Here is a 27,908-nt window from a genome sequence, read left to right on the forward strand (position 1 = left end):
GACTGGTATACAACAGAGCTGGCTCCAAACCCAAGGACTCCTGTGTTCTTGCCGTTCATATTTTTCACACTCACCTGTCGCCATAGGTTCACATGTACGGTCAGGAGTAGAGGAGAGTTCACAAAGGTGATAGGAAAGCCCAAAGAAGAGGTGGGTATGGATTTTCAGGCAGCGGGCCCAGACTGTGCTAAAAGCAAGGCTTGGCTTGCAAGCAGGAATGTCGGGGGTGGAGGTGGGTTAGGAGAAAATCTCCCAAGGAGACCTCCTGTAGTTTGTAGTCACTGTAGTCACAAATACTCCAGTACCACTTCCCACGAAGCAGACGCTGTTCTAAACACTTCATAAATTTTCACTAACTTACTCTTCATAACAAACCTATGAGATGGTACTATTATTATCTTTAGTTTGCCGAAGTTATCCAGTGGCGCAGTGAGGACTCCAGAGTCCTCGCTCTAAAGCGCTATCCTACGCCGGTCCCAATTCGCTGTACAGCTCCACCATTTTGCTAGAGGTCGCAGAGGCTCAGAGAGGTGTGCACACTGGCTTAGCGTCACACAGCGAGCGCGCTTCCCCGGACTCGGGGCACAGGCAGCGGGGAGAGGGAGACCCCTCAGCCAGAGCGCCGAGCCGGCAGGGTGCCCTCCAGCCCCCCTCCCCCAACCCCCTCCCCGCCGAGCCCCGCCCCGGACGTGCCCCAGGCCCCGCCCTCAAGCTCTGCCCACACGACCCCCCCCGACACACACCGCAGCGCCAGCCAATGGCTGGGGTCCTATAAACTCTACCGCCGCGGGCTCAAGACGAGAAGCTAGAGGTAGCCCGGGCTATCGCGGAGCTTGTGGGCCGCGGGGCTTGGGAGCGAGCTCGCCAGGGAGCAGGAGGCCAAAGGACCGAAGTCAGAGTCGCAGTCGGAGTCTCCGATCCGGAGCGCGCCGCCCGTCCGCCCGTCCCCGCCCGCGCACCCGGCGCTGCCAGAGCCTCCGGCGCAGCGCGGCCATGGAGCCCAGCAGCAAGGTGAGTCGCGCGCCCGCCGGCCCTCCCCACCCGGAACAAAGGCGCGGACTCCTCCGACCCTCCGCGGGCTCGAGCTCCCCCGCCGCCCTGCCGCGCTGTGCGCCCGGGGCGGGCGCCGCGCCTCTCTGAGCCTCCCTCGGCGCCGGCCTGCAGCGCCGCGCTCTGGCAAGGCTGGGGGCGCGGGTGCGGATGGGCTCGGGATGTGGCGGGCGCAAGGGCGCCGCGTGCGTAGTTGGCGCCCGCACCGGTATCTGGCTTCCTTCCGGGGGCGCCGCGCCGTCCACGCGGCCCGGCGGGGCCGGGGCACCCAGGGCCCAGGCGCTGCACGTCGCTCACGCTCTCCCCGGCGGAGGCCCTGCGCCGACTCCTCCCGGGGCGGGGGAGGGGGCTCGAGCGCGGCGCCCATTGGCTGAGCGGGCCGAGCCCCCGGCCCGGCCCCGGCCTCGGCGAGCGGAGGCGGCGGCGCGCGGAGGCGGCGGGACCCGCCCCCACTCGGCGGGCTCCGAGCCGCTGCGCGCTTCTCCCGGGGGCCGCACTGCGCGCGCGGCCTGCTGTTTGGCGCTAGACGCGGCCTCCCGCGGTCTCCCGCGGCAGGGCTCCGAGGCTCCGAGGCGGAGGGCACTTGTTTCAGGCGGGGGCTCCAACTCCAGGATGCCCGACTCCGGGGCGGAGACGGAGAGCCGGCCTCTGAGGCCCTTCTTGCCTCGTAGTGCAGGCCCCAAAGCTTTGCCAAGTACCGGGGAGAGGTGCTCCGAGATGGCACGTTCCCTGCTGGGGCGGGGCTGGGCCGAGGGAGCTCCCGGGGGGCCGCCGCCGCGAGCCCCGGGCCGGTGGGGGGTGGGCCGGGCCGGGAAGGAGCCCCAAGCCAGAGCAGATCTGGAGGGGAGCGCACGCCGGGGTCCGGGTCCTGGGGTCCGGGGGACACTCCGTGCTCTAGATGTGGCCTCTTCCCCTGGGGACAAACAACTGCCCAGATAGGGATCTCTTTCTTCGTCTCGTAGAGAGACTCGTCCTGCAGGGGATCTTTGTGACTTCCAGAACGGTTCCTTTTCAACAAATATTTGTCGATCCCCTCCTGTGTGCAGGGCATTGTTTCTTTCTTACCCTCCCTTTCCCCTCGCGACGAATATTTTAAAGTGACTTTTTTCTTTGAAGCGCTCCCTCCCCGAATTTTCCCAGCTCTTTGGCAGGGGAGGCACAAGGGTCTCCCCCCCCCCTCCTTTTTTTAAAACGTGGAATGCGGGGATAGGACTGAACTCTGTCTGCACTGCCCTTCCTTTGGGCCGTGGAGATGTCCAGTGGGACTGAACGGGGTCTTGTCTGGCCATAGTGGCGCCTGCCCGACGCCTGGCTGTCCTCGGTCCTTACATACCTGTTGAATCCACGGAACTTGTATCACCCACGCTTGCCCTTGGGCTTTAGGTGAGACCCTGAGCCTCAAACCCAGCAGTCAGCCGTCAGCCATCAGTCGCTGTCCTGGCATGTGGATATGACAAAACAAAAATAAATCAAGTGATTTTGGCGAGTGGGAAGGCCTTGAGACCTTTGCTGTTTTATCTCGATGCTCTGACAGCCCACTTCACCTCTCTGGGGCTCAGTTTCTCTGTCTGTAAAAGAGAATCACCTTTTTTCCCCCCCTTTTTCTTTTTCCTTTTTACTTCTTCAAAAGTAAGAACTGTCCTGTTCGGAAATGCCACTGTGTTACTGACCCTCGTAGGTCTGGAGCTCAGAGAAGAGCGGTAACTTTTGCAAAATCACACAGCTAGTCAGTGGCGGAGTTGGATTTGAACCCAGGCCAATCCAAAAGGGCTTTCAGTCTCCGCTGACCTCTTTCACCACACCCTTTCTTGAATTTTGGGCCAACGGGAGATTTTGCCTAAACTCAAAGGCTGTCCTTATACGTAGGAGCTGGTTCTAAATGCTGTAGCCAGTGGGTGTTTTCATGCAATACCTTCCAGACTTAGGACTGTCTGCCCATCAGTAAATTACTTTGGAGCACCTCCTTCTCAGTGGTTTATCTATATTTACAAATTCATGTTTATACACTCTTATGCTAGTAGATTTTATGCCTCCCTAACGTAGAAATTTAAAAAGACACAGATAATAGTTAACGGTTAAAAATTTGTTTCATTTTTGCGAAACCCTCTCTGGGTCATTAGTATACATTCTAGAATAAAGCCTTTCCTTTTGGAGACTGCTGATTTGATCAGTAAGCACAGCCCTTTTGTGCATGATGTTAGACTAAGGCCTGGAGAGGGTTTGTCCATTGCCTGAGGTCTTTCAGTCAGGTGTGTCTGACTCTGAAATTCTTTCTCTCTTTAAAAAAAAAAAAAGAAAAGAAAAAAAGAATCTCTACATCCTTCACGGGGTCCGACTCACAACACCAAGATCAAGAGTTGTACGTTCTACCAACTGAGCCAGCCAGGTGCCCCTGATGTTTTTTCTGCTGTGTTCCCCTTCATCTCTTAGGCACTGAGAATAGACCCAAACGATTTTGCTGTATTCTGTCGTGTCCTCTGCACATTGGTGTCCTCTCTATGCATTGTGCTGAGTTTAACTGAGTAGGGAAGTGGGAGACAGGTTGAATGCCTCCCCTCTCAGCCAGAGGTTCACTCATGCCCCCTCCTGGGCAGTTGGCTAGGTGATCCCTGAGCCCGGCGCTAGGACCTCTCACCCATTACGAAGAATTCCTGGCTAGTCCCCTGTGGCGCCTGGGGCCTCTCCTGGGCCTCTGCCTTCTCTGTCTTCCAGATAAAGGAGAAATCAGAGATCTGCAGGGCTCCTCAGACCCTCAGTGGTATGAAGAGCATAGACTTTTTAATTTTAAAATCCTGTGTATGTGGTTTTGAATTCCAGTTTAGTTCAGTTGCCTCGTCGGCAGGGTGATGTCATTTTCATTATTAGAGTCTAAGATTTTAGAAAGAACGTTTCTGTCCCCATAGAGGTTCCATAAATGTTCCTTGCTTCCCTGGACTCCTGAGATCCATTGCACTTACCTGGGTCTCAGGTGACTGTACCTGGGTTGTGGCCTCCATCCAGAAGTTTGACATTCTGACAGTGGGAGCTTTTGCCGGGATTCCCGGGCAATGAGTGTCGGTCGGTTGAGTCAATCATTAAAGATCCCACCGGCCAGTTCTTCTGTAGCAGGGGTTTGTTGGGAAGCCAGTTTGGGGGACTGGCACCTGGGTGGGAGTGCGGGGCCCAGAGCTGGGTCAGCTAATGTCGCTGCCCTGCCCTCCCCTCTGAGGGAGATACGGGCCGCAGAGACATCACTGCCCAATGAAAAATGACTTTCCCAAGGTCACACACCGAACCTCCTACTGCAGAACATGCTTCCAGCCTCTCTGGGATGGCCTAAGAGCATCAGGGAAAGAGCCGGAAGGAACTTTACAGTGCACCGCCCAGCCCTCAATTTGACAGATGGGGGAAACTGGGGCCCATGAAGGAAGGACATTTGTCTAAGAAAAGGCTGTCACAAAGAATTGGAGATATGCCTGAGTATTTAAAGAAAAAAAAAAAAGGATTTTTTCCATGGCCCTGCCCAGTGTGCGGCCCTCCACTCACCCCAGAGCAATAGGAATTCCATCCTCCAGGACCTCCAAGCTCCTTCTGGTGCAGTCAGAGTCAAAAAGTGGGATTAGACATAACTCGACAACCGAAATCCTTCTGTGAATGCAAGCAAAACATGTCCTCAGGAAAGTATGACCTTGGGCAAGTGACTCTCTTCAGAGCCATGGAGCTGGAAACCTGCTACCCCATAGCCGGTATGATGAGACTGGCCCTGTTCCCCAACTCAAGGTGGTGGCTGTTTAGGTGGGAAGACCCTTTGCATGGCCATTTTGGGTGCACAGACAGTGTAAACATCTCCATCGGGATCCTTGTCCCATGCTGAGCCTGTTGGGGACCCAGCCCTGCTTGCCACAGTACTGGGTCAGTCCCAAATCCCCCATAATCAGCTTGTGACTTCAGGGAGCTCAGCTCTACCCAGTGCCTCCTGGTCACGGGGTGTCAGGGCCTAGAGTGCCTCCCTGGCTCTGAGGGTACAAGGCATCCAGTTCCCCCCCACCTCAGGGCTGGCAGAGCTGGGGAGGCCTAGAACAAAGGGGGAAGTGTGCAACATTGGCTTGGGACCTGCAGCCTCACCCTTCCCCCGCCTTACTCCTGGGCGCACAGGTGACAAAGCCACTCAGTTCGGTAACTGGCCTCCCCCGGATGGTGGAGGCTGAGAAGGCTCCTGGTTGGCCTCGTGGCCTCACAGAGAGGCTGTGACCAGGCTGGCAGGCCCAGGCCTGGTCACCAAAACAAACCTCTGATTGTTACCTCCCTCCGTGGGAGGGGCAGAGCAGAGCCGGAGGCTCTGCCGTCCAGCCACCAGGCTAGGGAGGCAGTAACTGAAGCATAAACCGTGGGGTTTTATAGGAACTGAGCCAGGCGCCCAGGCCTTGAACTCAGGGCACGATCAGGGCTCCGTTCACCCTCTCTAAGACCTCAGCACCCACCCCTTGCTGGCTTTGGCTTCTTAAGGGCCTCGGCACCCTGGAAGGGGAGAGACCTCTTGCCAGATCCAGCTTACGGAACCTTCGGCCACTGAGGCCTCTGCTGGACAGGACGTGTCCCCAGACTGCCTGTCCCAGAGCTGGCCTCCCACTGGTATGTGCGAGCGGCAGGAAAGGGAGGAAAGGGAGCGCACTGAAACAGCTCTGCCATTTGACCTCAGGGAAGCCACACCTTCTGTTGGAACCTGTTTCCTCAACTGCGGTGGGGATAATATCTACTTCTCTGGGTCAGGTCATAGATTCTTTGAAAATGACAGAAACAGAGAGGCGTCTGGGTGGCTCAGTCAGTTAAGCATCTGCCTTCGGGCACAGGTCATGAACCCAGCCAGGGCTCTGGGATCGAGCCCCACATCTGATGGAGAGTCTGCTTCTCCCTCTGCCATTTCCCCAGCTTGTGTTTTTCTCTATCTCTCTGTCAGATAAGTTAACAAAATCTTAGGGAAAAAATACAGAAATGATGGAGTCAATGATAGAGAAGCATACAAGGAAAAAGAGTAAACCTCTTCTCCTGGTTGTAATGGTTTGTTTGGTGTTCCTCCTCACAGACGACTTTTTGGGCACGTGTGTTTGCGTGCCTGTAAGTGGATCACACTTTCTACATAGTTCTGTGTGCCCCGCACAGCCCTTTCTGTTTGCCCACCATCCCTGAGACGTCAGTATCTACAGATGTTTTTGCTCTGCCCATACAAGCAAGTATCATCTCTACAAGTTCATTTTCTCCCGCTTCCTTCCACAAAATGTACATCTGACACCTTGTTTTTCCTCTTGCTTTTTCCTTAACAGTCGGTCCTGGCACGCACTTCCTATCAAGGACATACAGATGTGTTGCGTTCTTTCCAGCAGCTGCATAATATTCCATTATAGGCGTGTCCCACCATTACGAAGCTTTGGCACCCGCATCACTTTCTTTCTTCATATCATGTGCCACCTGATGTAGTTGAGGTTTTATTTTCTGCCCTCCCACCCCTAACTGAAATACCAAGTTTCAGGGAGGCAGGGAGTTGGTTTGGTTTAGTGCTGAATGCGCATTGGCTAGAATAGCTTTGGGAACAAGAATTCCGGAGTAACTGGCTTATTAGGAAAGCTCTCCTCTGGAGAAAAAAAGGTCTGGTCTGGAGGGAGTGGGCTTTCTCGGGTCAACCTAGTAGGGGGAGCTGGGACTTAAACTTGTCCACGGACAGGGACCTGTGCATAGTCTCATGGTCTGACCCATTGAATTTCATCAGGGTTGAATTGGTGCCCATCTCACCCTTTGGATGGGTATCGGCTTTTCCAGATGGCTGGTACACAGCCCCGGGAGCGACGTAGGTTTTGTTTTAGGACAGATACCTTTGGGTGGTTTAGAGAGGATGATTTGGTTTTACCTGGAAGGCTTTGAAAATCCTGTGCACATGGGCTAGGTTTGCACAGAGCAGTTCTCTTTCTCTTTTCTCTCTCTCTCTCTCTTTTTTTTTTTTTTTAAAGGTTTTATGTATGTGAGAGAGAACACAAGCAGAGGGAGAGGGAGAAAGCAGGCTCCCTGCCCCTCACCCTGGGAGCAGGGAGCCTGATGGGGGGAGTAGACCCCAGGGACCCCAAGATCATGACTGTGGCCTGAGCTGAAGGCAGACGCTTAACTGACTGAGCCACCCAGGCTCCCCAACACAGAGCAGTTCCAAGGACCTAGGGCTTCCAGCAGGAGCTGACAAACTTCTTCTGCTCTGTGATGCCCTTGTGTCATTGTCGTGCAGAAGCAGCTGTAAACAATCTATAAATGAATGAGTGTGACTATGTTCCAGTAATATGTTTATTTGTGGTTACTGAAATTGGAGTTTGATATCATTTTTATGTGTCACAAAATATTAGTCATTTTTTTTTTTCTTTTCCAGCCACTTACAAATGGAAGCTCCGTTCTTAGCTGGCAGGCTGGGTTTGGCCAACAGACCCTAGTTTGCCAACCTTGGCTTAGAGCAAGATCCAGTCAAGTGGCCAGAGGTTTCTGAGCTTTGGCCTGGGCTGTCCTGGCTCAGACTGGGCAAGGCCCCAAAAGTCGCTAGAATAGAAGTTGACCTACATAGAAAGTACCAGGTAGGAACCTTGTTTCCTTCGGGGCCGGTGCCCGGAAGCAAGGGGGAGGACATGAGCAGGAAGGGCATGGGATTTGGCCTCAGAGACCTCCTGCTGGAGGCATCACAGAGGCCGGGGACCTTCTGGTTATCTGCTTTCCCCTCTCACAACACCCCCTTTTCTCATCTGTGAGGTGGGACAGCCTCTCTCCCATAGCGTGTCCACGGTGGCTCAATTGGGGTGCACTAGCAGCTGCTGGCATGGGGCCGGGTGCCTTGCTGGGGCGGCGTGCCTTGCTGGGGCGGCGGGTGCTGATAAAGGCAGCAGCTCCCTCCTCTCCTCTCTGCTTGCAAGACTAAAGGAGTGCCTTCTGCCCCCAGGGCCACTGCGGGGTGCAGGGGAGGCCCGGGGTGCAGGGGAGGCCCAGCCTCGCATGCAGAAGTCCTGACCTCACTGGAAAGCCCGAGGGGATGGCCTCCAGAGGAATTGCCTGAGGTCACCAGCAGGTTAGGCTTTGGAAGGGGGGCCCATCCCTCTTCTTTTTGAAAAGAGTTGGCAGGATGGAAGGGGCCAGAGGGTAAATTTCTAGTCAAGGAATCCAAAGAACTCAAGGCCCAGCCCTGGCTTTTGTTTGCTGAGGATCCTGGGAGTCTGCCCTCTGACCTTAGGCTCCCCATCTGTCACAGGAGACTGTGAATAGCAATTCTGCAGTTAGGGGGGCCTCTTTCTATTTTAATGCCCAGAATTTTGTTCAAATGCAATCTTGGGGGGAAATATAAAATAAAATAAAAATAAAAATAAATAAAATAATAAATAAAAATTTATTATTTTTATAAATAAAAAGGGGGAGCTGTTATGGATTTCATACTCCCCTGCCTCACCCCCTCCTGTCCTCCTTAGAACTTGGGGACCCAGCTGCTGGAAAGACTATGTCCTGTGCTTCCGCGCCTGTCAGGAAACCGCTCGAGAAGCTGTGGGAGGAGGATGGGATGGGAGCAGCGTCTGGATCCAGCCAGCACGGGACCCTGCTCCTGCAGGGAAAGCCCTCCCTCTGCCAATATTGACTAAGGGCCTGCTGCCGGCCAAGCCCAGGGCTGGAGCACGGTGCTGAGGAAGGGCACCTGGGCAAGGGTCAAAAGGCCACAGTGCTTAGCAAGTTACACGGCATGGCCAGTGTGCCATCTGGCATGCCAGTGTGTGGGAGGAGAAGTCCCCAGGCTGACCCTGCGTCAGGACCCTTGCATTGGGATAGGGTTGATGGGGGTGGGGGTGTGAGGTCCTCCTCTTTGCTGGTCCCTGAGCCTGGGCATGTGCTGAACTGAGAGGCCTATGGCACTCCTAGGAGAGCCCAAATTTGAACTTGAGGTCTTTCCTCTCAAGTCCCAGGCCGTGGGAGTTACTGTTAGCCTGTTCGTGCCTCTCAGAGCTGATGTTCCAGTGCCCACCTGGGGTTCGATAAATGGCCGAGGTAAAATCTGTAAGGATGAGCACTTTTCTGGCCAAATAAATACCCTGAAAGGAAAATTCGGAAGTGGTTACAAATGAATGATCTGTACTGTGCCCAACCCTGGGCGCGCTCTGGCTGCAGAGCTGGGTAAGACTCAGGCCCCATTCTTGGAGGGAGTTCCCAGACTGGTCGGTGAATTGCAGGGGACGCAACTAGGGCAACACCCTGTGAGAGGGCAGGTTCTTCTAGAAGGTAGCCTCAGCCGCAGGGTAGTCCCAGATGGGTGACCAGGGTGGGCTCCTGGGGGTCACAGATTCTAGATTCCAGATTCCACATTACGCTTCCAACTCTTAAAGAAGGCTTCACAAGGGGCGCCTGGGTGGCTCAGTGGGTTAAGCTGCTGCCTTCGGCTCAGGTCATGATCTCAGGGTCCTGGGATCGAGTCCCGCATCAGGCTCTCTGCTCAGCAGGGAGCCTGCTTCCTCCTCTCTCTCTCTCTCTCTTTCTCTGCTGCCTCTCTGCCTACTTGTGATCTCTCTCTGTCAAATAAATAAATAAAATCTTTAAAAAAAAAAAAAAAAAAAAAGAAGGCTTCACAAGAAAGCCACAGCTGTGGGTTTGTTCCCCTTCTCCAAGTCGCCACCAAGTAGTTCGTCAGCCTGACCCCTAAATTAAAGGTGTGGAATGAATGGATTTCATTGTGGCACCTAGATGAGCCACAGAGCAGGTGGGGGCAGGTGGTGCTGTGGTGGCCCAATGGAGAGTGGCTTCCCATGCTTCCCGGGTGCAGCACATGCTTGTCAGGTGAACCCTGCCAGGTTCCCTAATGGCCACGGATACTGAACTTGACAGCAAGTCTTTAGGGAAGGAACTTGGATCCCCCATTCTCCTCCGTGAGGAACCTGAGCCCAGAGGTCTCCATGTGTCCCAGCTCCGAAGTGAAGAGAAGCCCTTCTCTGCTTTCCCGCCTGGGTCTCCTGATCTCAGTACAGCCCAGATCCCAGATCCCGCTGGGTGTGGTGGGGGTGTGCCTCCCTGCAGGAAAGGGACGCAACATCTCCTCCCCTGTGCCTAGCATCCGGCCACACTGAGCACTGCCTGTTTAATCCGGCAGAATCAGGCCCCTCTTCTTCCCCCTGCACAGACTGTTCTGGCTACCTGGAATGCAGTCTTGCCACTGCTTCCCCACTTGGCAGACTCTGTATGTCCTTCCTGGCCAACTTCAGTGTCACCACCTACAAACCTGTCTTCGATTGTCCCAGGAAAAATACCTTGATGCTGGGACTGGGGTCTGTGTCATCCAGGGCCTGGAGCATGGGTCGCTGAGCATGCCTGAGTCCTAGTGCAGCAGCCTGCTGGGGTGGCTGTGGCTATAACCAGGAGTGGGTAGGCAGGCAGGTTTTCTTTAAAGCGGAATTTGACCTTGACCTGCCCATGGCAGTTCTAGCCCAGATGTCTGTCCTTGGCTCCTAGTAGCCCCCATTGTCAGAGGCCACAGCTGCTCAACGGGGTGGGGGGGTGACAAGAGTAACTTCAGAGTCGCACACACCCCTAGGACATCGAGCCAGATTGAAAACGGGGTCTGTGATAAGACAACTTAGCGCTCACAGCTCTGCTGTGCTGTTCATTTCCTGATCACGGGTCATCTGTATTGCGGTTCACGACGTCATCTGTGTGCTGTTCATTTTTATTTAAGTGCTTTGTTCTAAGTAATAGGAAACCAAGGGGTTTATAAGTAAATTCTTCCGAGTAGGTGATACAGTCACATGGTTCAAAGTTAAAAAGCATGCAAAAAGGTGTAAAGTGAAACCTTTACACCACCCAGCCTCTGCCATCCAGATCCCAGGGTACAGCGTTACCTTTCTTATGTGTTGTTTTAAGTAGGTAGATAGATGGGGTGTGTTCTGCCTCCCCTCCCGTCCTCAGCCATTTCTTCTTTTCATACCACACACAGCATGCAACACACATTGCTAGGAAGCTAGCTTTTCCCTTAATATAGCTTGGGAAGTGTCCCAAATCAATAAGTAAAGAGCTTTCTGGGTTTGTTTTTTTTCTTTTAAGGTTTTTTTTGTTTTTGTTTTTGTTTTTTAAACTTATCTGAGAGATGGCAGGGAGAGGCAGAGTCCTTGATGAGCTGGAAGCCTGACGTGGGGCTCGATCCTAGGACCTGGAGATCATGACCTAAGCTGGAGGCAGACACCCAACCATCTGAGCCACCCAGGCACCCCTAGAGAACTTTATTTTTTTCCCCACTGTATTCTATGATACAGCTGTGCCATATTTTATTAAATCATATTTACATTTATTCTAACGTGAATTAGAGAAATCTCTCTCTGGCACACCACTAATACTGTACTCTGTGGAAAACCCCGAGTTCACGCGTGACTCACCACAGGCAGGGAGCCCTCACATGGAGGCCTTCAACAGCGGCTCTCCAGCCCTCCTCGGTCCACGCTCAGTGCCTTGTGACCGCCTCTGCCTTTATCCCAGCGGCCACCCGATGATGAGTTAGCTTGGCTGGGGCCCACAGCCCTGGGTCTGGAGGCTCCCTGGGGAGCTAAGGGAAGGGAGACTTTGGAAGGCCTGCAGTCCACTGTGAGGAGAGCCCCGGCCCAGGATGAATGTCCAGAGTTGGGCCAGGAAGAGGCAAGGTGGCCGTGTGGGAAGGACAGTCCAGCAGTCACCTGCTGAAGAACGGACTCCGCCTGAGCGCTCAGGCTAACTAACGAAGTCTCTCCTCTCTCCACCTCTGATGTGGGAACCTTGGCTTTTGCACTTGTTGGCCTGACAGCTTCTAGAGGGTGAAAAGACCATGCTAGAGGAACCGGTCTGAGTAGCTAAACCCAGTGCTGTCTGTGAGGATCTTGAAGTCGGGGCTGTTTCTGGGTTCTTTTGGGAAATTGAGTCCCAAGAGTATGGCACCTTTTTCACCCAGGGCTCTCCTGTCTGGGGCCTTCATGCCCCAGGCTGCGGGGGGGACAGAGACCCTCCATGCTTTTCTTCCCCCCAACCCTTTGCCCCTTGAAACACCTTGGCCCGACACTCTTACTTGCCTGGTGTCATGTACTTTTCCAAAGCACATTCCTGCCTGTTACGTCATCTGTGTCCACATAACCCTGGGAAGCCCATGCTCTGCGGATGGTTGCCACGAGAGGCACGAGGTGGGGAGTCAGGAGCCCTGAGTTCCAGTCTGACTCTGTGCAGACCCCTGCGTAATCTGTCTCTGCCTCTCAGGACTCAGTTTCCTGCTCTGTGAATGGAGGGAGAGGGAGGGCAAGACCACATCTCCAGTGCTGCCAAGCATGATTGCTCCTTCCTTGTACACAAGCAAATGGGGGTCCGGACGGGACTAGGGAAGGGTGGCAGCCTGCTGGGACTCAGGTCAGCTGGAACCAGAAGCCAGCACTTTCTGGCCCAAAGTCAGGGTGCTTACACTGTATGCTGTTCCTCCCATGTAATCTGCACCCCCCCCCTTGCATAGAGGAGTTGATTACTGGGCCTCCCAAACAGAGTCTGGAGCCCCCTGGACCTGGGCAGGTCATGGTTCCACCAGAGGAATGAGACTCCAGAGAGCCAAGACCTGGCTACAGAGGGAGAAGACGGGACTTCCCCTCTCCCCCAAGGAAAGAGTCTGGCCAGCCCAGTGTCTAGAAGTTTGTGGGGCTGGTTCAGGCATCCGAGGTCAGGAAGTGGCTGAGTTTCCTGGGAGAAGGACTGGTGTGGTGCCAGGAGCCAAGCCAGATATCTGAACACGGGAACCTGCCCGCCTATGCCGTGGAGTAACCTGGGCCCAGACATGCCTGTAACAGTGTGGGTCTTCTTTTCTCTGCAGAAGCTGACGGGCCGTCTCATGTTGGCCGTGGGAGGGGCAGTGCTCGGCTCCCTACAGTTTGGCTACAACACTGGAGTCATCAATGCCCCGCAGAAGGTGAGTGCTATGCCTTCCCAGGCTTATGAACGCCAGCCTGCTCTGCTGGGCACCGCACACCCCACAGGCTCCCCCTGCCTCTCAGGTGCCAGTCATTTACATCAGTTCACCATCTGATCCCACCAGCCAATTGTCTGGCCCTGAACAGGTCAAAAATTCTTGACTTTGGCCTTGGAATCCTGGAGCTGCAAAAATCGTGGGGGCTTGTCATCTTGACCAGCCTCCTACCCAGCACAGACACTCGTAATCATCAGAGCAACGCGTGATACAATGATGCTGCATTTATGTGACACTCGGGGGTTCCAGAGGGCTTGGTGGTGCTTCTCTCCCTTGCTGCTCGGTTTGCCCAGGCAGGCAGGCGGGCCTGTGGGCCAGCAGGCAGGCGACAATCACTGCTCCTGTCCTGCAGGTTGGGGGGAGTGGCCAGAGAAAGAAACCTGCCCTGCATCACCCAGCGAGGCAGGGGTGGAGCTGGTGTCCAAGCCCAGTCTGCCTTGGAACCTTCCTGACCGGGTAGTCCCCAAGCCTGTGCTCATACCTGCCCACAAACAGCACCGTCCCTTGTAAAGGTCGCCTGTTCCACTTGGAAATAGCCTTCTTCCCCTGGAGGCCCCCTGTCCAAGTAAAATTGATGTCCTGCCCTAGGGAACCATAGGGAGGAGGGGTCTGTGCTTCCTTGCTTCTCCCTGCAGCACATCCCCGATCTGTCCTCACTTGTTCCTTGGATATCAGGCCCGGGAGGGAACGCCTCAACCACCTCCAGCTCAGCACACTTGCTTTAGGGAGGAGAGAAGAGGAGAGGGGTCAAGAGGCAGAAAGGAAACCACTGGAAGGCGTCCCTTCTCTATATCAGCCTTTTTGCACATGTTTATGAGGTTAAGTTCCATTTTAGAGACACAAAGACTGAGGCCCTGGGCAGATGAAATAACCAGCAGGCTCCACACATAGCTAGTGAATGGTGGATTCAGAAGCCAGACGGTTTCTGTAATCTCAGGCTGTCTCCCTGACCAGCTGCCTCATCGGTTGAAAACTCTGTACCTTCCTGGGGAGGACGAAATGAGAGTGGACAGTCCTGCCAGGGCCATATTCTGCCCTCCAGAGGGTGAGGCTAGAAAGTGAGTGCAGCCAGCTCCCGAGGACCAGCGGCTAGTTCAGGGGCACTGGGCACTGTCGGGAGTCAGAGCTGGTCCTCCTCCCAGTAGGCAGAGGGTGGCTCTGGGGGGCCACGCCTGATGCCCGGGAGCGGGTTACCAGGAAGGCCTGGCCTGCTGAGTCATGCTGAGCTGCAGCAGAGGTAACAGGACTTTTCCAGACTTGTCTGAAATGGCGCCCATGCTTGGAACAGCCCCAGGCCCTGCTTTAGCTAAGTGTTCTGAACAGCTCTTGCCAAGGTGTGTGCCTCGGAGCTGGCTCCATCTGGGAATCGCACAGATGGAAATTCTGCACAGTGTTAAGAGGACGGCTGAGTTCTGCAGTTGATTGCCCCTTGGGGGCTCCTGATTGCCCCTTAGGAGCCCCCGGACACTTCCTATCCTGATGTGTTCAGTCTGGGGTGCTGTTTGGCCATTTTATGTTTAACGCGCCCTAGCAGTGCTCCCGTGTGGCCAGAGTTGGGAGCTCCTGGGTTAAGTGACAGTCTCGACTGTGAAAACCCAGTGAGTTAATGACAGGATGAGGACTCTGAGATCAGGATAGCAGCGTTTTCCAGAAGCAGAACAGGGCTGGGTAGGCAGAGGAGACAGACAGTCCAGGGTAGGGTGAATGGGAGGAGAAAGAAGTCTGGGGAGGCCACCACGGGAAGCCCAGGCCTGACTTACAAAGGGCTTCGTGGGTCGATTTCACCCACAGAGTCACGCATGCACTGGCGTGGCATGGCCCGGCGCCAGCAGGACAGGCCCGTGGGCACCAAGGCATGGGCCAAGCTAGGAGTATGGACTAGAGTGAGAACAATAGGGCCTCATTGAAGAGGACAAATAGACTCAGATTTGCATTTGAGGGCAAGGAGTCGGGCATCTGGGCAGTGGGAGGGTCTGAGAATGGGAAATGAGAGATAGGGAAATTGCGAGAGAGCGGCTCCGAGTAAATGGGGATAGGAAAACAAACACCGAACAGGAAGAGTGGGCAGGATTTGGTCATCAGTTCAGTGTGAGGACAAGAGTAGGGTTTGAAAGTGGCTTCTGGGTTTCTGGCGGGGGAGCTGGTGTATGGGAGGGACCGAGAGGTATGAGAGGGACATGCCAGAACTGAGGTGCGGTGAGACACAGCTGGAGATGCACAGGAAACATTTGGACGTGGGGGTCTGTTCCTCCCGCGGGTAATCAGCTGGAGAAAAACTAGGAGCTGGTCACCGGTATTCAGACAGCAGGAGAGGGGGATGCCCAAGAGAGACTGGGATAAAAAGAGGAGTTGGGGAGTAGGGTGAAGGAGTGCTGTCTGGAGCCCCAGAAGGTGAGCTGGACCAGCTGGCCCCTTATTGCCCAACACCCAAGACCGGATGTTGCCAGTGTGGTGACCAAAGGTTGACTGGGTGGGACTGCGTGGGTAGAAACCTCCATCCTGGGGCACCTGGGTGGCTCAGTGGGTTAAAGCCTCTGCCTTCGGCTCGGGTCGTGATCTCAGGGTACTGGGATTGAGTCCCGCATCAGGCTCTCTGCTCAGCAGGGAGCCTGCTTCCTCCTCTCTCTCTCTGCCTGCCTCTCTGCCTACTTGTCATCTCTGTCTGTCAAATAAATAAATAAAATCTTTAAAAAAAAAAAAAGAAAGAAACCTCCATCCTGCTGGTGGGGGTGGAGGGGGATGGGAAAGAGTAGGGAGGGTCCTTCCAAGAGATTCAGTGGAGAAGGGAGAAAAGAGGTTGGTGATTGGAGGGGTGGCCCACCTGAGATGCCTTTTCACTTGGGAAGACTTTATTTTATTTTATTTTATTTTATTTGGGAAGATTCCATTTTTAAAATGTGCCTTAGGGCATCAGCAGAGGGGGTGAGGGCGAGTTTCGGGGAGGGGTCTCCGGAGGCAGGGGCGGGGCGGGGGGGGCAGAGGTACCAGGGTTGCATTTGGCCACCAGGAGCGACTGAGAAACTTCTGAACTTGCAGATGGGGACAGATCCACGGAGCAGTTCTCCCATTCTTGCGTCCTCCTGCCTAAAACCAGAGACCGGCAGAAGGCGAGAACAGCTGGGGAGGGCTGGTGGGCGGCATGGAGGGTCCAGCCGAACTGGGGATGTCATTGATGGTGGCATCTGTGGGCCCCTGTCCAGAGGAGCTCGCTGCCACGAGGTCCGCAGTGAGGACCCGAGGGGCCAGTGCTCATTGCCCACACCCTGCAGTGGAGCGGGCTTTCTGGGGGTGGCCATCTGTGCCCCTGTGTTTACACCTGCACTTTGCACGTACTTCTCGTCAGCCTGGCCCAGCCCTTCCAACCAGGAGTGGACTTGCTGTGATTCACCTAAATGGTGAAGGGGGGATAGGATGGCCAAGAGAGTTAAAAGATAATGGCTGGCCTTGAAGCTGCCCCTTTGTGCCGGGAGGCGACCTGTGACTCAGTCCTTCCGAAACTTTCACTCCTGCACAAGGCACTGTCCCAGACAGTCTGGGAGGGTAGAGCTGTGACACATGGTCTAAGCTGGGCCCCACCCAGTCCAGCCCTAACTTAAGACTCCGAAGGGCTGGGGGAGACGTGGGAAGAGCCAGAGCATAATTAATTGGAGGGGGGTTCCTAATTCATGGAGGGCTTCGGGGTGGCCCTGGATGGAGCAGGGAGGAAGGCAGGCTAAAGCTGGCGTGGGATTGATGGGGGCGGCCTTTCAAGGAGGAGTTGGCAGCTAGGCAGACCCTGAAGGGGAGTTGGCCCCTTGTGGAAGGAGGGACAGGTGAGGTGGCCCAGGCAGTGCGGAGATGGACTGGCTAGAAGCGTTGCCCTGAAGTGGAACTGCCCACACCCCGACTGCCCGGCTTCCTAGGATGCAGCCCTGGGCTGGTCCCCTCGGCCTGCTCTCTGAAGGAGACTGTACCCCACTAATGGTGAGGACGCTTGAAGCTGGAGCTTATAAAACAGGCCCCAAAGGGCTTCCTCCTGGAAGTGGTTAATTAATCATAACATTATCTTAAATGTTTACAAACCACCTCCCGGGTAAATTATCTCCTCACAGCTGCCCCACAAGGTGGGTGGGGCTGGGTTATCTCCTCCTCCTAGAGGAGGAAGCTTTGGACTGGTGAGGTCACTTGGAAAGTGAGAGGCTGAGCTACGGGTGGCCTCCAGGCGTCACCAGGGAGTGATGACCACATCCCGATGGTGCCCCTGCCAGGCCTCCTGTCTCCTGGGGAGGAGGGAGGAGGGAAGCCCGGCCACAGAGAGCAAAATAAGTGAACAGGGCATCCTGATGACCACTGTCCTGGGTGGAGAGAGCTGCCTCTCCCTTCCCCAAATGGCCGAGTTGCCAACAAGGGGTGACTAGAGGCCATTTAGAATCCATGCATTCCTGGCCAAGGGACATTGTTGGACGTGTCTTGGAATAAGGCAGCCTCAGAAACCAGAGTTGTGGCTGGAGGGGCTTAATGGTCCACTGGCTCATCATCCCTTGTTTGACAAAGGAGGAACTTGGCCTGGAGAGCAGACAAGGTCAGCCCAAGATGACCCAGCTTGAAGAGGGCTCCCATCACAGCCCTCTGCCCACTGGGGCTGCCCTGGGCTCCAGGCTTCAGGCTCTCAGCCCCAGGCAGCCTCTGCTTAACTTCCATCAAGATCCAGAGAGTTCAGGGTCCTCCCCTCTCCCCTTCACCCATCTCCACTAACACAAACCCTTACAGCTTACTGTGTGCCAGATCTTACTCTCAGTGCTTCAAAAATCATCCTTCAGTTTCTTTTATAATAACCTTATTAGGTAGGCCCTAGAATCCCTGTTTTACAAGAAAGTGGGGGCACAGAGATTTTAAGCAATTAAACGAAGGACACACAGCTAGTAAGCGGCAGAACTGGGATTTGAACCCAGGGAATCTGGCTCCAGTCTGCATCCTTGCCCACCACAGTAGGAGTGGCAGTTCCATACTACAGTCGGATGGGCAGCCATACACCCTCTCACACACCTACAGCTGACAGCTGGTCCCTCTTGCTCTGACTTCCAGGCCAAGTCAAGCTCAGTCATGTACAGACCTCTCAACGGTTTCTCACACACAGTTGCACAATCCCTTACACCATTACACCATTACTGCATCATCGCTTCAGCCCTTCAGAGAGGTGGCTCATTTATTAGTTAGTGACTACTCTTTCTGCTTCTAGCCCTGTTGCTGGGACCTAGTGACACAGATGAATCCTCTCCCTACGCCATGTTGAAATTGAGTCTAGAAGGGGATACATGTCTCCTGATGACGAGCTGTTTCAGGGCAGCCATGGGAGTGTGCGCAAGCCCTGTGGGAGCAGAGAAGGCAGAGGGAGAAGGTGCCTGGCCCGGAGAGCAGGGCTCTTCTCAAAATGAACGTCAGAGCCAGATCTTTGGCGTTGGTGGGGGTGGGGGGTGCTCGCCTAAGTGGTGTCGTTTCGTTGAGCAGCGTTCCCACCAGTGTGACAACCAACAGTGCCTTCACACATAGCCAGATGTCCTCTGCAGAGTCAAGTTGCCCCTGTTTGAGAACCCCTGCGATGGAGGGGAGAGTGTTGGGGATGGCTCTCGGAGTGTTTGTGTATACTCTGAAAGGTGATGCAGGGCCCATCGGGGAGAAGACAGGAACAGCGCATGGGAAACTGCAGAGATGCGGGGTGCCAGGGTGGTCTGGGGGGGTAGCGAGGGGGAGGGCAGTGGGGAGCCAGGCAAGGCTGTGAGCGGGGCCTGCTATGGGGACCTGAAGATCCCTCTGCTGGCAGGGGAGGCCCTGGAGGCCAGGGACCTGTGAGGAAGCTAGAGCAAAGGCCAGGCCTGGGTTTTAGAGAGAAGCCATCTCAGGGCTCTTTCAGAGAAGCAGCGTGGGTGGTCGGAGCCTCTACTGGGGGGTTGTGACCCAGCTTCTAGGTCCATCTGGCTTCTAGTCCTCTCTGCAGGCGCTGGGAGGTGCCCCAGGGGACCAAGCAGGTGGGGCTATCTGTCCAGCCCCACCAGTAGCATCTGCTGGAACTCCCCACTGACCTTGGGGTGTGGCTGAGTGTTGCTCTGGGGACATAAGCTTTAGGGGAGGGGAAAGCAGGGACTAGGAAGTCGGGGTCAAGGCCAGGCTGAGGGACTGAACTGGACAAGCTGGCCCTTCTGTCTAACTGGAGCTCAGAGCTTAGGTAGCTCTTCAACCCCTTTACATCTCCCCCCCACCCCCCCGGGACATCTAGGACAAAGAAGAGAGGCTGGAGAGGGAGCTCTGACTCTCCCTCCCAGGATGATCTAGAAGACCCTGGGATAGAGGAATCTACAGAGAAGGATGTTGAGACCAGCCAGAGGTTCCAAAGCAGTCCCCTTCTCTTGGCAGTAGTTGAGAATTCTAGATCAAGGGTTGGCAGGGAGGCCAGATCCAGCTAGCGACTTTTTTTAAGGCCCTTGCACTAAGAATTGTTTTTACATTTTTAGAGGGTTGCGGGTGGTGGAGAAAAATCGGCTGTGCCCATTTTTAATATTTGCTGTCTAGCCTTTTACATAAAATGCTTAGCAATCTCTGCGCTAAACTTTGACTTGTATGCTTCCTGCTGACAGGGAACTCACTACCTGTGACCTGAGCAGTCCCATCATCTGAAGCCTAGGAAGCTCTTCTTCTGAGAGCTAAAGTCCTGTGTCCTGGGGCTCTGTAGGTCTGCTGGGTTTCTGTGCCTGGGGCAGCCAGGCAGGGTCCGAGGAAAGACTTTAGAGGCAGGTCCCTAGTTCCTTCAGGTCCTTTCTGGCACTGAATTCCTTGGGATAATCCTTTGTCTTTAGGTGGCTTGAGTAACTGCTTATTCTGTATGCTGGGCAGCAGACGCTGCCTCATGCCCAGGGCCTGACTACCGACACTACCCAGACACAGAGGAAGTCCGAACTTCCTCTGCAGACCGGCACACATGTGGTCCTTCTCCCACAGTTGCCTGCGCTCGGGGAGGAGGAGAGGGAGGGATTCCCAAGGAGTCAGATCTGTGACGCAAGCCTACCCTGTCACCCCCAGGAAAATTGCAGGCTGAGGAAGAGCTTTTTACTGGGAACTGTCTAGTCCAGGGATCTCAGCTGTCCAGAGCAGGCCCGCTTCGCCCCACTGACCCCTGCGGTGTCCCCCATGGGCATCTGCCTTCTAGGGTCAGAGATCCTTCATAGCCCTCAACTCCTGAGAGCCTGATGCCATGGTAGTCCCCGTTCTTCTCCCAGCATTCAAGTGCTCATGGACCCTCGTGTGGGAGGGGTTGGGAAGGGAGCAGAGGTGCGGATGGATGGCTAAGCCTGGAGCGTTGGACGTGCAGGGCTTTGATGGCATGATGGGGAGTAATTAATCATGGGAAGCAGAACCGCTTCAGTGGATGGGAGGAGTCAGGAGCGGAATCCAGCGAGACCTAGGGCAGGTGCTGCACGGGTAGAGAATGGGACAGATCAGGAGGGAGGTTTGGTGGGACCTAGTGACTGACTGCCTGCAGGGTGGCAGCAGGGTCAAAGCTTGTAAGGAGCGTGTGAGGTGGAAGCTTTCAGAGAAGCACGAGCCTGGCCTCACCTCACATATGAGCTGGGCTTTTGGAGGCTGCCGGTGACCCTGTTGTGGAGCCTGGGTCTGTGGGGTCCTTTTGGGGGACTGTAGGCTGCCCTTGGGGGCATCCACTGGTAGGATGGACGCTGAGGGCACAGACTAGGTGGGGGGTAATCCCAGAGCTTCTCCCTGTGTAGCATTCTTCTAATTTTCCTGGGCCCAAGGCCAGCTCAGGCCCACGTGGGCCATGGACCGCCCCCCCCCCCCCGGGGGGGGACAGGACACGGAGTCCCCACACTAGCAGCAGAAATGGAAAACCAGACATACCTTCTTCCCAGAAATCTCAAGTGCCAGATCAAGAGGCAGGAACCCACTGTGCAGCCTCAACTTGGCCAGGAAGTGCCACTGGGGAGTAGAAAGGATGAGCCTGGGGCTGGGGCTTCAGGGAGGGAGAGGGTGGAGGGGGCTGGTGGCTCACCCTCAGCCATCCCCATTGAGTGGTCTGAGTAGCTGGGGAGCTCACGAGCCGTTGAGCTAGCTCTGGACAAGGTTGGGTCCCTCTGACTTGCTACCACAAGCAGCACACTTAACTGGGTGCGGGGAGCCTCTGGAAATGTGGTCTTCTTATTGGCCACCTCAGCATCCCCAGCCACCCTCCAAGAAGAGGGTTAAAGACCTGAGCTGCTGAAAGAGCTCAGCCTCACATCTTCAGGCTCATTTAGGGAGTAAGCCCTTACTCATCACTTGTGGACTCTGCACGCAATTCGGGTAATTCTGCTAGCTGGCTTCTTGGCAAAAATCAGAATGATACATGTGGAGCGTTCTCTTGAGACAACATCTGAACCACGGGGGGCAGAGGAAGACCCTGTGAACTACAAAATGCAAACATTAAAGATCATCTGGGGCAGAGGGGTGGTCTCCGTGCCCCTGGAGAGAGCCCCAGGGGCAGCAGAGTGAGACTGACAGGGGGAGAGATTTCCACCCCGATGATGGGTTCTCGGTGGCCTGAGTGTCATTTATCTGGACAGTCCCCTTTTCCAGGACGGACTGTTCTCTGCAGAGCCTGATAAATGGAGCATTACTTCTCCCAACCAGTCCTCCATGGGGGTTGGTGTTAGCCCTTGAAGAACAGAAGCACTTTGTTTTGTTAAAATCTGCCTTCTTTCTGCCCCCCTCCCCCCAGGAGAAGCAGAAGCTCCCAGGAGGAGAACCTGAGGCCCTCTCTTGGTTTTAGCCTCCTATTCCCTCACCAGGTGTCCCTGACACCAGTCCTGGGATAGGCCCCAGCCCTGGGATAGGCCCCAGTGTGAATACCTGGGGTCCCTGTCCTCAGAGAGGACAGACTCCTGGGACCCTGTGAGCTGGATCTCACAAGTTCTCAGCATGGTTAAGGCAGGATGGTCCTTCCAGATGGAATAACTGTGGAGAGTGTGGAAATGAGTCCTAGAGCCGAGGTAGAGATGGTGCGAGGTGGGGAGGCCGGACTGGTATCTGACCCAGAGCCTTGACTTTGAATTCTGGGATGCAGGGTTGGCTGGACCTTGTCAGCGGTCTGCACTGCCCTCGGGCCGGTCCCGGAACGTCATGGGGGTCCCTTGGCTCAGTCCCCAGGCACCACGCAGGCACTCTGTCTCATTGGTTCCCTGCAGCACTCTGAAGTAGATAATGCTAATGTTGCCATTGGAGATGAAATAATTTGTCCAAAGTCATGGTTGTGATAACGGGGTAGAGCTGGGACCTGAACTCTGTTGTTGCCCAGGTTCGTAACCCCTGTGCTCTCTGGCTTCCCTGGGACAGATGGGGGCTGCCTTCCTCCGTTCCCCAGGCCCATGTCAACCCTTCCTAACCCCCTGGACCCTGGCCTCCTGTCAGCCGTCTCCAGAGACCTGGGACAGATCATGGCAGCCGGGCAGGAAATGGAGAGGCCAAGGACCCATTGCAGCCATGGGGCCAGGCCCAGCATACTTGATGATCTGTCCTGGGACCAAAGGCCTCCGTCCCCCTCTACCCCCAACCTGGGCAGTTGTAGCTGCCTACCATTTCCTCTTCTGCTAGACCCCTGGGGCTTGGGAGGGTTAGGGAGGTCGGAGAGCAGTGGCGCGGAGGTGGTGCGAGAGGCAACACACTGCTGCATGCCAAGGGATTCGCCGCGTGCTGCAGGGAGGGCTGCCTGGACAGACTGGGCACGGGCTCGGTGGGCAAGGAGCCGAGTTTGAGCTGCAGGTGGTGGAAGCGGAGAGAGACATGCAGGTTTGTGACTGGCTGAACCCAGGAATATTCAGACTATGAACACCAGTGTGTGTGCGAGATGGGGCGAGTGCACAGAAGGCCGTTTCTGGGTACGTTGGGTCCATGCCCAGCTACGCATGTGGCTGGATGGGTCAGACCGGTCCCGTGGCACTGGGTGTGTGGCTGCGTTGCCTGAGAGTAGGGTGAATGTGTCCAGGGAGAACCGGTGGATCAGGCCAGGCCCTCCTTTGGGTGGGGGCAGGGCTGTGGGGGGGGGCAGGCCTCTAGGACAGGTGTTTCCAGTTCCTGGAACTGCTTCCTTGTCCTTAGCCTTCCCCATACGTCCCAGCTTGGCACCTGGCACAGGGGAAGAGGTCATGGGTCATCCTTCGGGGTGGAACTCCCACATAGCTGGGCCGAGGGGTCAGAAGGCAGTTGTGTGAGGTTCAGGTGCACGTCTTGTATGCCGGTGCTGAGGGTAAAGTCAGTGAGTCAGTGAGCTGCCCTTCCCTTCATCCCAGAGCGTCTGGAACCAGGAGCCATCTGTCCAGCTGTGTTTCCTCCCCAGCCATGGGGTTGGGGAGAAGGCACAGAGGCCAGGAGAGCCTTGGGTGCCATGAAGAGAAGAGGGGGCCAAGTTGGAGGAGACACTTTCTCCCTGAACCTCTCCCTGCCCTGTGCCTGAACTTCACTGTGGGTCATTTGCTGTATCCCTCTCCCGCTAGCAAGTTCTGTTAACCTTGTGACCCCTGAGGGTACTGGAAACTGCATCTGGGGGAAGCATAAAAGCTGGCTCCCCTCTTGGAGATGGAGCCCAGCCCCTTGTTCCTCACCTGGGGAAACTGAGGCCCACCAAAGGGAGGGACTTGGCTTAAGGATATGCAGTGAGCTTGGGGCCCAGCCAGGTGTTGGGCCCTCTCCGGCACCCTGTGGTCCGTGGCCCCCATGGAGGGGACCACGCAAGGGAAAAAGGGCCACTGCCTCCCCTCCCCAGCAGGCTGCTTCTCCTCCCGCAGGTGATTGAGGAGTTCTACAACCAGACATGGTTCCACCGCTATGGGGAGAGCATCTCGTCGGCCACACTCACCACCCTGTGGTCCCTCTCTGTGGCCATTTTCTCTGTAGGAGGCATGATTGGCTCCTTCTCTGTGGGCCTTTTTGTTAACCGCTTTGGCAGGTGAGCAGAAGGGGTTCTGGCTGTGGCCAGGGGGTCCCAGATGGGGGGAGGGGAGACTTCCCTGCCTGTTCAGGGTGTTGTCTGTGACCTAGCCCCTGGGACTCTGGGGAGATGCAGGCCCGCACCTGACCGGTGACCCCACCCCCAGGCGGAACTCCATGCTGATGATGAACCTGCTGGCCTTTGTGTCCTCTGTGCTCATGGGCTTCTCGAAACTGAGCAAGTCCTTTGAGATGCTCATCCTGGGCCGCTTCATCATTGGTGTGTACTGTGGCCTGACCACAGGCTTCGTGCCCATGTATGTGGGGGAGGTGTCCCCTACGGCCCTCCGCGGGGCCCTGGGCACCCTGCACCAGCTGGGCATCGTCGTCGGCATCCTGATTGCCCAGGTAAGCCGGGGCAGGGTCTGTCTGCTCACACTGCCCGAGCCCCCCGCGCCCCACAGCTTCCGTGGCTCTCGTGTGTGTGTCCAGATGTCTCCCCGATGACCGTTCTCAGCCAGCCTTCTGCAGCCCTGCAGCGAAGGATGGCCTCGTGGCACACATCCTAGTAGGCTTAGATCCCAGCGAACACTCCTCCGCTCACCACTTCCCCATGGCCTCCCAGGCACAAGAGCCAAGTCCAGATGACTTGGCCCTTCTCGTCCCAGCCTCCTCAGCCTTGTGTCCTGTCCTTCTCCTGTATCTCCACATGCCGGGCTCTCCCATGCCTCCAGGCCTTGATGCCTTTACATGGACACCACCTTCTCTCCAGAAGGCTTTCCCTTCCCCATCCCCAAAGCCCCCATGCCCTGTGACTCACCCTTGCCACATGTGTCCTCCCACTTCTGCTGTGAGGTAGGTCCTACTTTTCCCTGTGTGACGACTGAGGGAACTGAGGTTCCGAAGAGCCTCACCTCGCCTGACCAGCAGCCCCTCTACAAAGTGGGCGGAGGCCACGGGCTGGTGCGGGGCTGGGAGTGGGGGTGGCTAGGGCGGGGGTGGCCAGGGCGGCTTCCTCCATCCCGGCCTCCGCCAGGTGTTCGGCCTGGACTCCATCATGGGCAACGAGGACCTGTGGCCCCTGCTGCTGAGCGTCATCTTCATCCCAGCCCTGGTGCAGTGCGTCCTGCTTCCCTTCTGCCCCGAGAGCCCCCGCTTCCTGCTCATCAACCGCAACGAGGAGAACCGGGCCAAGAGTGGTACGGGCAGGGCCCTGCCCTCCTCCCCACCCCCCGGCCCTGGCCGCCTTCCTGCTCTGAGCCACCCCCACCTTCCCTCCGGTCCCTCCCCCTGCAGTGCTGAAGAAGCTGCGCGGGACGGCTGATGTGACCCGCGACCTGCAGGAGATGAAGGAGGAGAGTCGGCAGATGATGCGGGAGAAGAAGGTCACCATCCTGGAGCTGTTCCGCTCGCCCGCCTACCGCCAGCCCATCCTCATCGCCGTGGTGCTGCAGCTGTCCCAGCAGCTGTCGGGCATCAATGCTGTGAGTGCCCCCTCAGCCGCCCTTGCCCGTGGGCCGCAGCCAAACCCTGCGGTCAAGTGTGTGCTGGGACCAGATCCCCCACTGAAAACAAACACCCCTGCCGCAGCAACGGCTTTTCTGCAGAGCCAAAACCCCTCAGGGCCCTGGTGCCGGGTCCCCTTCATCCTGTCCTTGCCCTGGGTCCCGTACCCACAGGGACAGCAGCAGGAGAATGGCTGTGGCACTTGGCCAAACCCCAAGCATTTGTCCATCCCCTAGGTGTTTTATTACTCCACGAGCATCTTCGAGAAGGCGGGGGTGCAGCAGCCTGTGTATGCCACCATCGGCTCCGGCATCGTCAACACAGCCTTCACTGTCGTGTCGGTGAGTCAGCATCAGGGCCCACCCCCACTCAGCTGTCGGGGTCTGGCTCAAGCTGGCCTTAGGGCCTCGCTGCCGAATAGCAGCGTTTACTATGAGCCGAGCGTGTGTCAGGTTCTCGTAAGTGTGTGTCGGCTCATCCTCACAAGCCTGTCCAGTTCATTACTCAAGTCTAACAGCCTATGACACTGATGCTAAGAAGTGCAGTGGCTGCCCAGAGTCCCAGCCAGAATGCTCCGCGCCCTCTGGGGCCAGCCGTCACCCCATCCTGCCGTCTGGATCTGGCTCTCCGCCCCTCAAGTCCTGTGTAGTCCCCATGCTGAGCCCCAGGGGGGAGGCGGTGCCGTGTGGCTTTCCCAGCATTGGGGACGAGCCTCTGGATGGGGTTGCGGGTCAGAGAGGCAGCAGGAGCGGGTGGCGCTGACCCCGTGTCTGCCCGCAGCTGTTCGTGGTGGAGCGAGCTGGCCGGCGGACCCTGCACCTCATCGGCCTGGCCGGCATGGCGGGCTGTGCCGTGCTCATGACCATCGCGCTGGCGTTGCTGGTGAGTGGCCATGCTGTGGCGGTGGGGTGGCACGAGTTGGGGGATAGCACCAGGAGCTTCGGGTCCCAGGAGGAGGATGGCAGCCCCAGCCTGGCCAGGGGCATCCAGAGGCCCCGGTGGGAGCTGCCCTCTCCCTAGTTCTGCTCGTTTCTTCCCAACCCCACTCGGGCTCAGGTCTGACCTCCTGGCCCCCCAGAGCTGTCTCCTTCCACCCACTTACGACTGGTCGTGCCCTGGCTTCGCCGGGTTTGGTGCGTTCTTGCCACAGCACCTCTGGCCCTATAACCTAAGCATCCTCTCCCCAGGAATTGCTCTGCCAGTACTGAACCTTTCAAAGTCTCCCTCCATGGCCTTAGTTCATCTGTAGAAGAGCCCCAGAAAATAGGAGCCCCCGCAACCACCACCACGTGGAAGCATGCTTTCTCTCCGTTCTCGGCCACTGCCCCGTGTGGTGCAGTTAGTATTCCCAGTTCCCAGGTGTGGTAAACGTAGTCCAGTGAGGTGAGGAAGGCAGCAGCAGATAAAGGACAAAGCTAGGAGCTCATCTCAGGTCTGCTGGTTACAATGGTAACCGTGTGCAAGCCACCTTCCCTGCACAAACCCTCATTTGTCCGCCTCCAGGGCAAGGAAGCAGCAGTTTGCTCATTTGACAGCTTAACCAAAGTCTGGATCCAGAGTCTGGTGATGGCTAAGAGGTCTGGCACGCTGCAGGGGATTCGTAACAGATCTGGGATCAGAACCAAAGCCTATGGCTTTTCCACGGTGGCCTCCCGGAGGACAATGATGATATCTGGCCACCTGCTTGGGGCGTGTTCTGCTGGTCCTGAGCTGAGCACCCTATAGTCCTTAACATTTACCCCAGGAATGTTCTTCCCCATCATTCAGCTTCCGACAGACTGCTCTGCGTCCAGAGCTAGGGGACCGCAGGAACCTCTTCTTAGCCCCTCCCATGTACACCCCGCGTTACTGTTCCCGAAGGGTACACTCCACCGCACACCCGCCCTTACAGGACTTAAGTCATTTTGTTCAAATGAGGAAAGTGAGACCCAGTGGAGAGTCTACGTCATGTAGCCGATCCAGGATCAGCCCCAAGCCTAATGTAGCCAATCCAGGGTCAGCCCCAAGCCACCTGCCTCCCAGGCGAGAGCTCTCTTAGCCCTGCCCTGGGCTACGTCAGCAGTGTGTTTTCTTGGAGCGTCCAGTCCCCGCCTAATCCAGCTTTCCACCCCTCTCTCGTCCTCAACAGGAACAGCTGCCCTGGATGTCCTATCTCAGCATCGTGGCCATCTTTGGCTTTGTGGCCTTCTTTGAAGTAGGCCCTGGCCCCATCCCGTGGTTCATTGTGGCTGAACTCTTCAGCCAGGGTCCTCGCCCAGCTGCCATTGCTGTTGCTGGCTTCTCCAACTGGACCTCAAATTTCATTGTGGGCATGTGCTTTCAGTATGTCGAGGTGAGAACCGCCCCGGTCTCCATGCCCACCGTTCCTCTCCTGCACGCAGGCCCCCCTCGCGCTGCTGTGCCAAGTGCT

General features: G+C 56.3%; 1 protein-coding gene across 2 annotated transcripts in view; it reads left to right on the forward strand.

Annotated features, from left to right (window-relative positions):
- The first annotated feature begins 729 nt into the window (after positions 1-729).
- SLC2A1 (solute carrier family 2 member 1) overlaps positions 730-27,908 on the forward strand; it is a 28,611-nt gene continuing 1,432 nt past the window's right edge. Inside the window, exons 1-9 of one of the 2 annotated variants that reach the window (XM_032332008.1) lie at positions 730-1,011; positions 12,893-12,988; positions 23,851-24,011; positions 24,160-24,400; positions 25,029-25,191; positions 25,289-25,476; positions 25,735-25,839; positions 26,279-26,380; positions 27,627-27,830. In XM_032332008.1, the coding sequence (XP_032187899.1) occupies positions 994-1,011; positions 12,893-12,988; positions 23,851-24,011; positions 24,160-24,400; positions 25,029-25,191; positions 25,289-25,476; positions 25,735-25,839; positions 26,279-26,380; positions 27,627-27,830 (1,278 nt within the window). In that variant the 5' untranslated portion in view covers positions 730-993. Of the gene's footprint in view, positions 1,012-12,814; positions 12,989-23,850; positions 24,012-24,159; positions 24,401-25,028; positions 25,192-25,288; positions 25,477-25,734; positions 25,840-26,278; positions 26,381-27,626; positions 27,831-27,908 lie in introns of those variants that run through there. The other variant, XM_032332007.1, reaches the window with a different exon arrangement.

Source organism: Mustela erminea, unplaced genomic scaffold (genome assembly GCF_009829155.1).
Source record: "Mustela erminea isolate mMusErm1 unplaced genomic scaffold, mMusErm1.Pri scaffold_49_arrow_ctg1, whole genome shotgun sequence".
Lineage (NCBI taxonomy): Eukaryota > Metazoa > Chordata > Mammalia > Carnivora > Mustelidae > Mustela > Mustela erminea.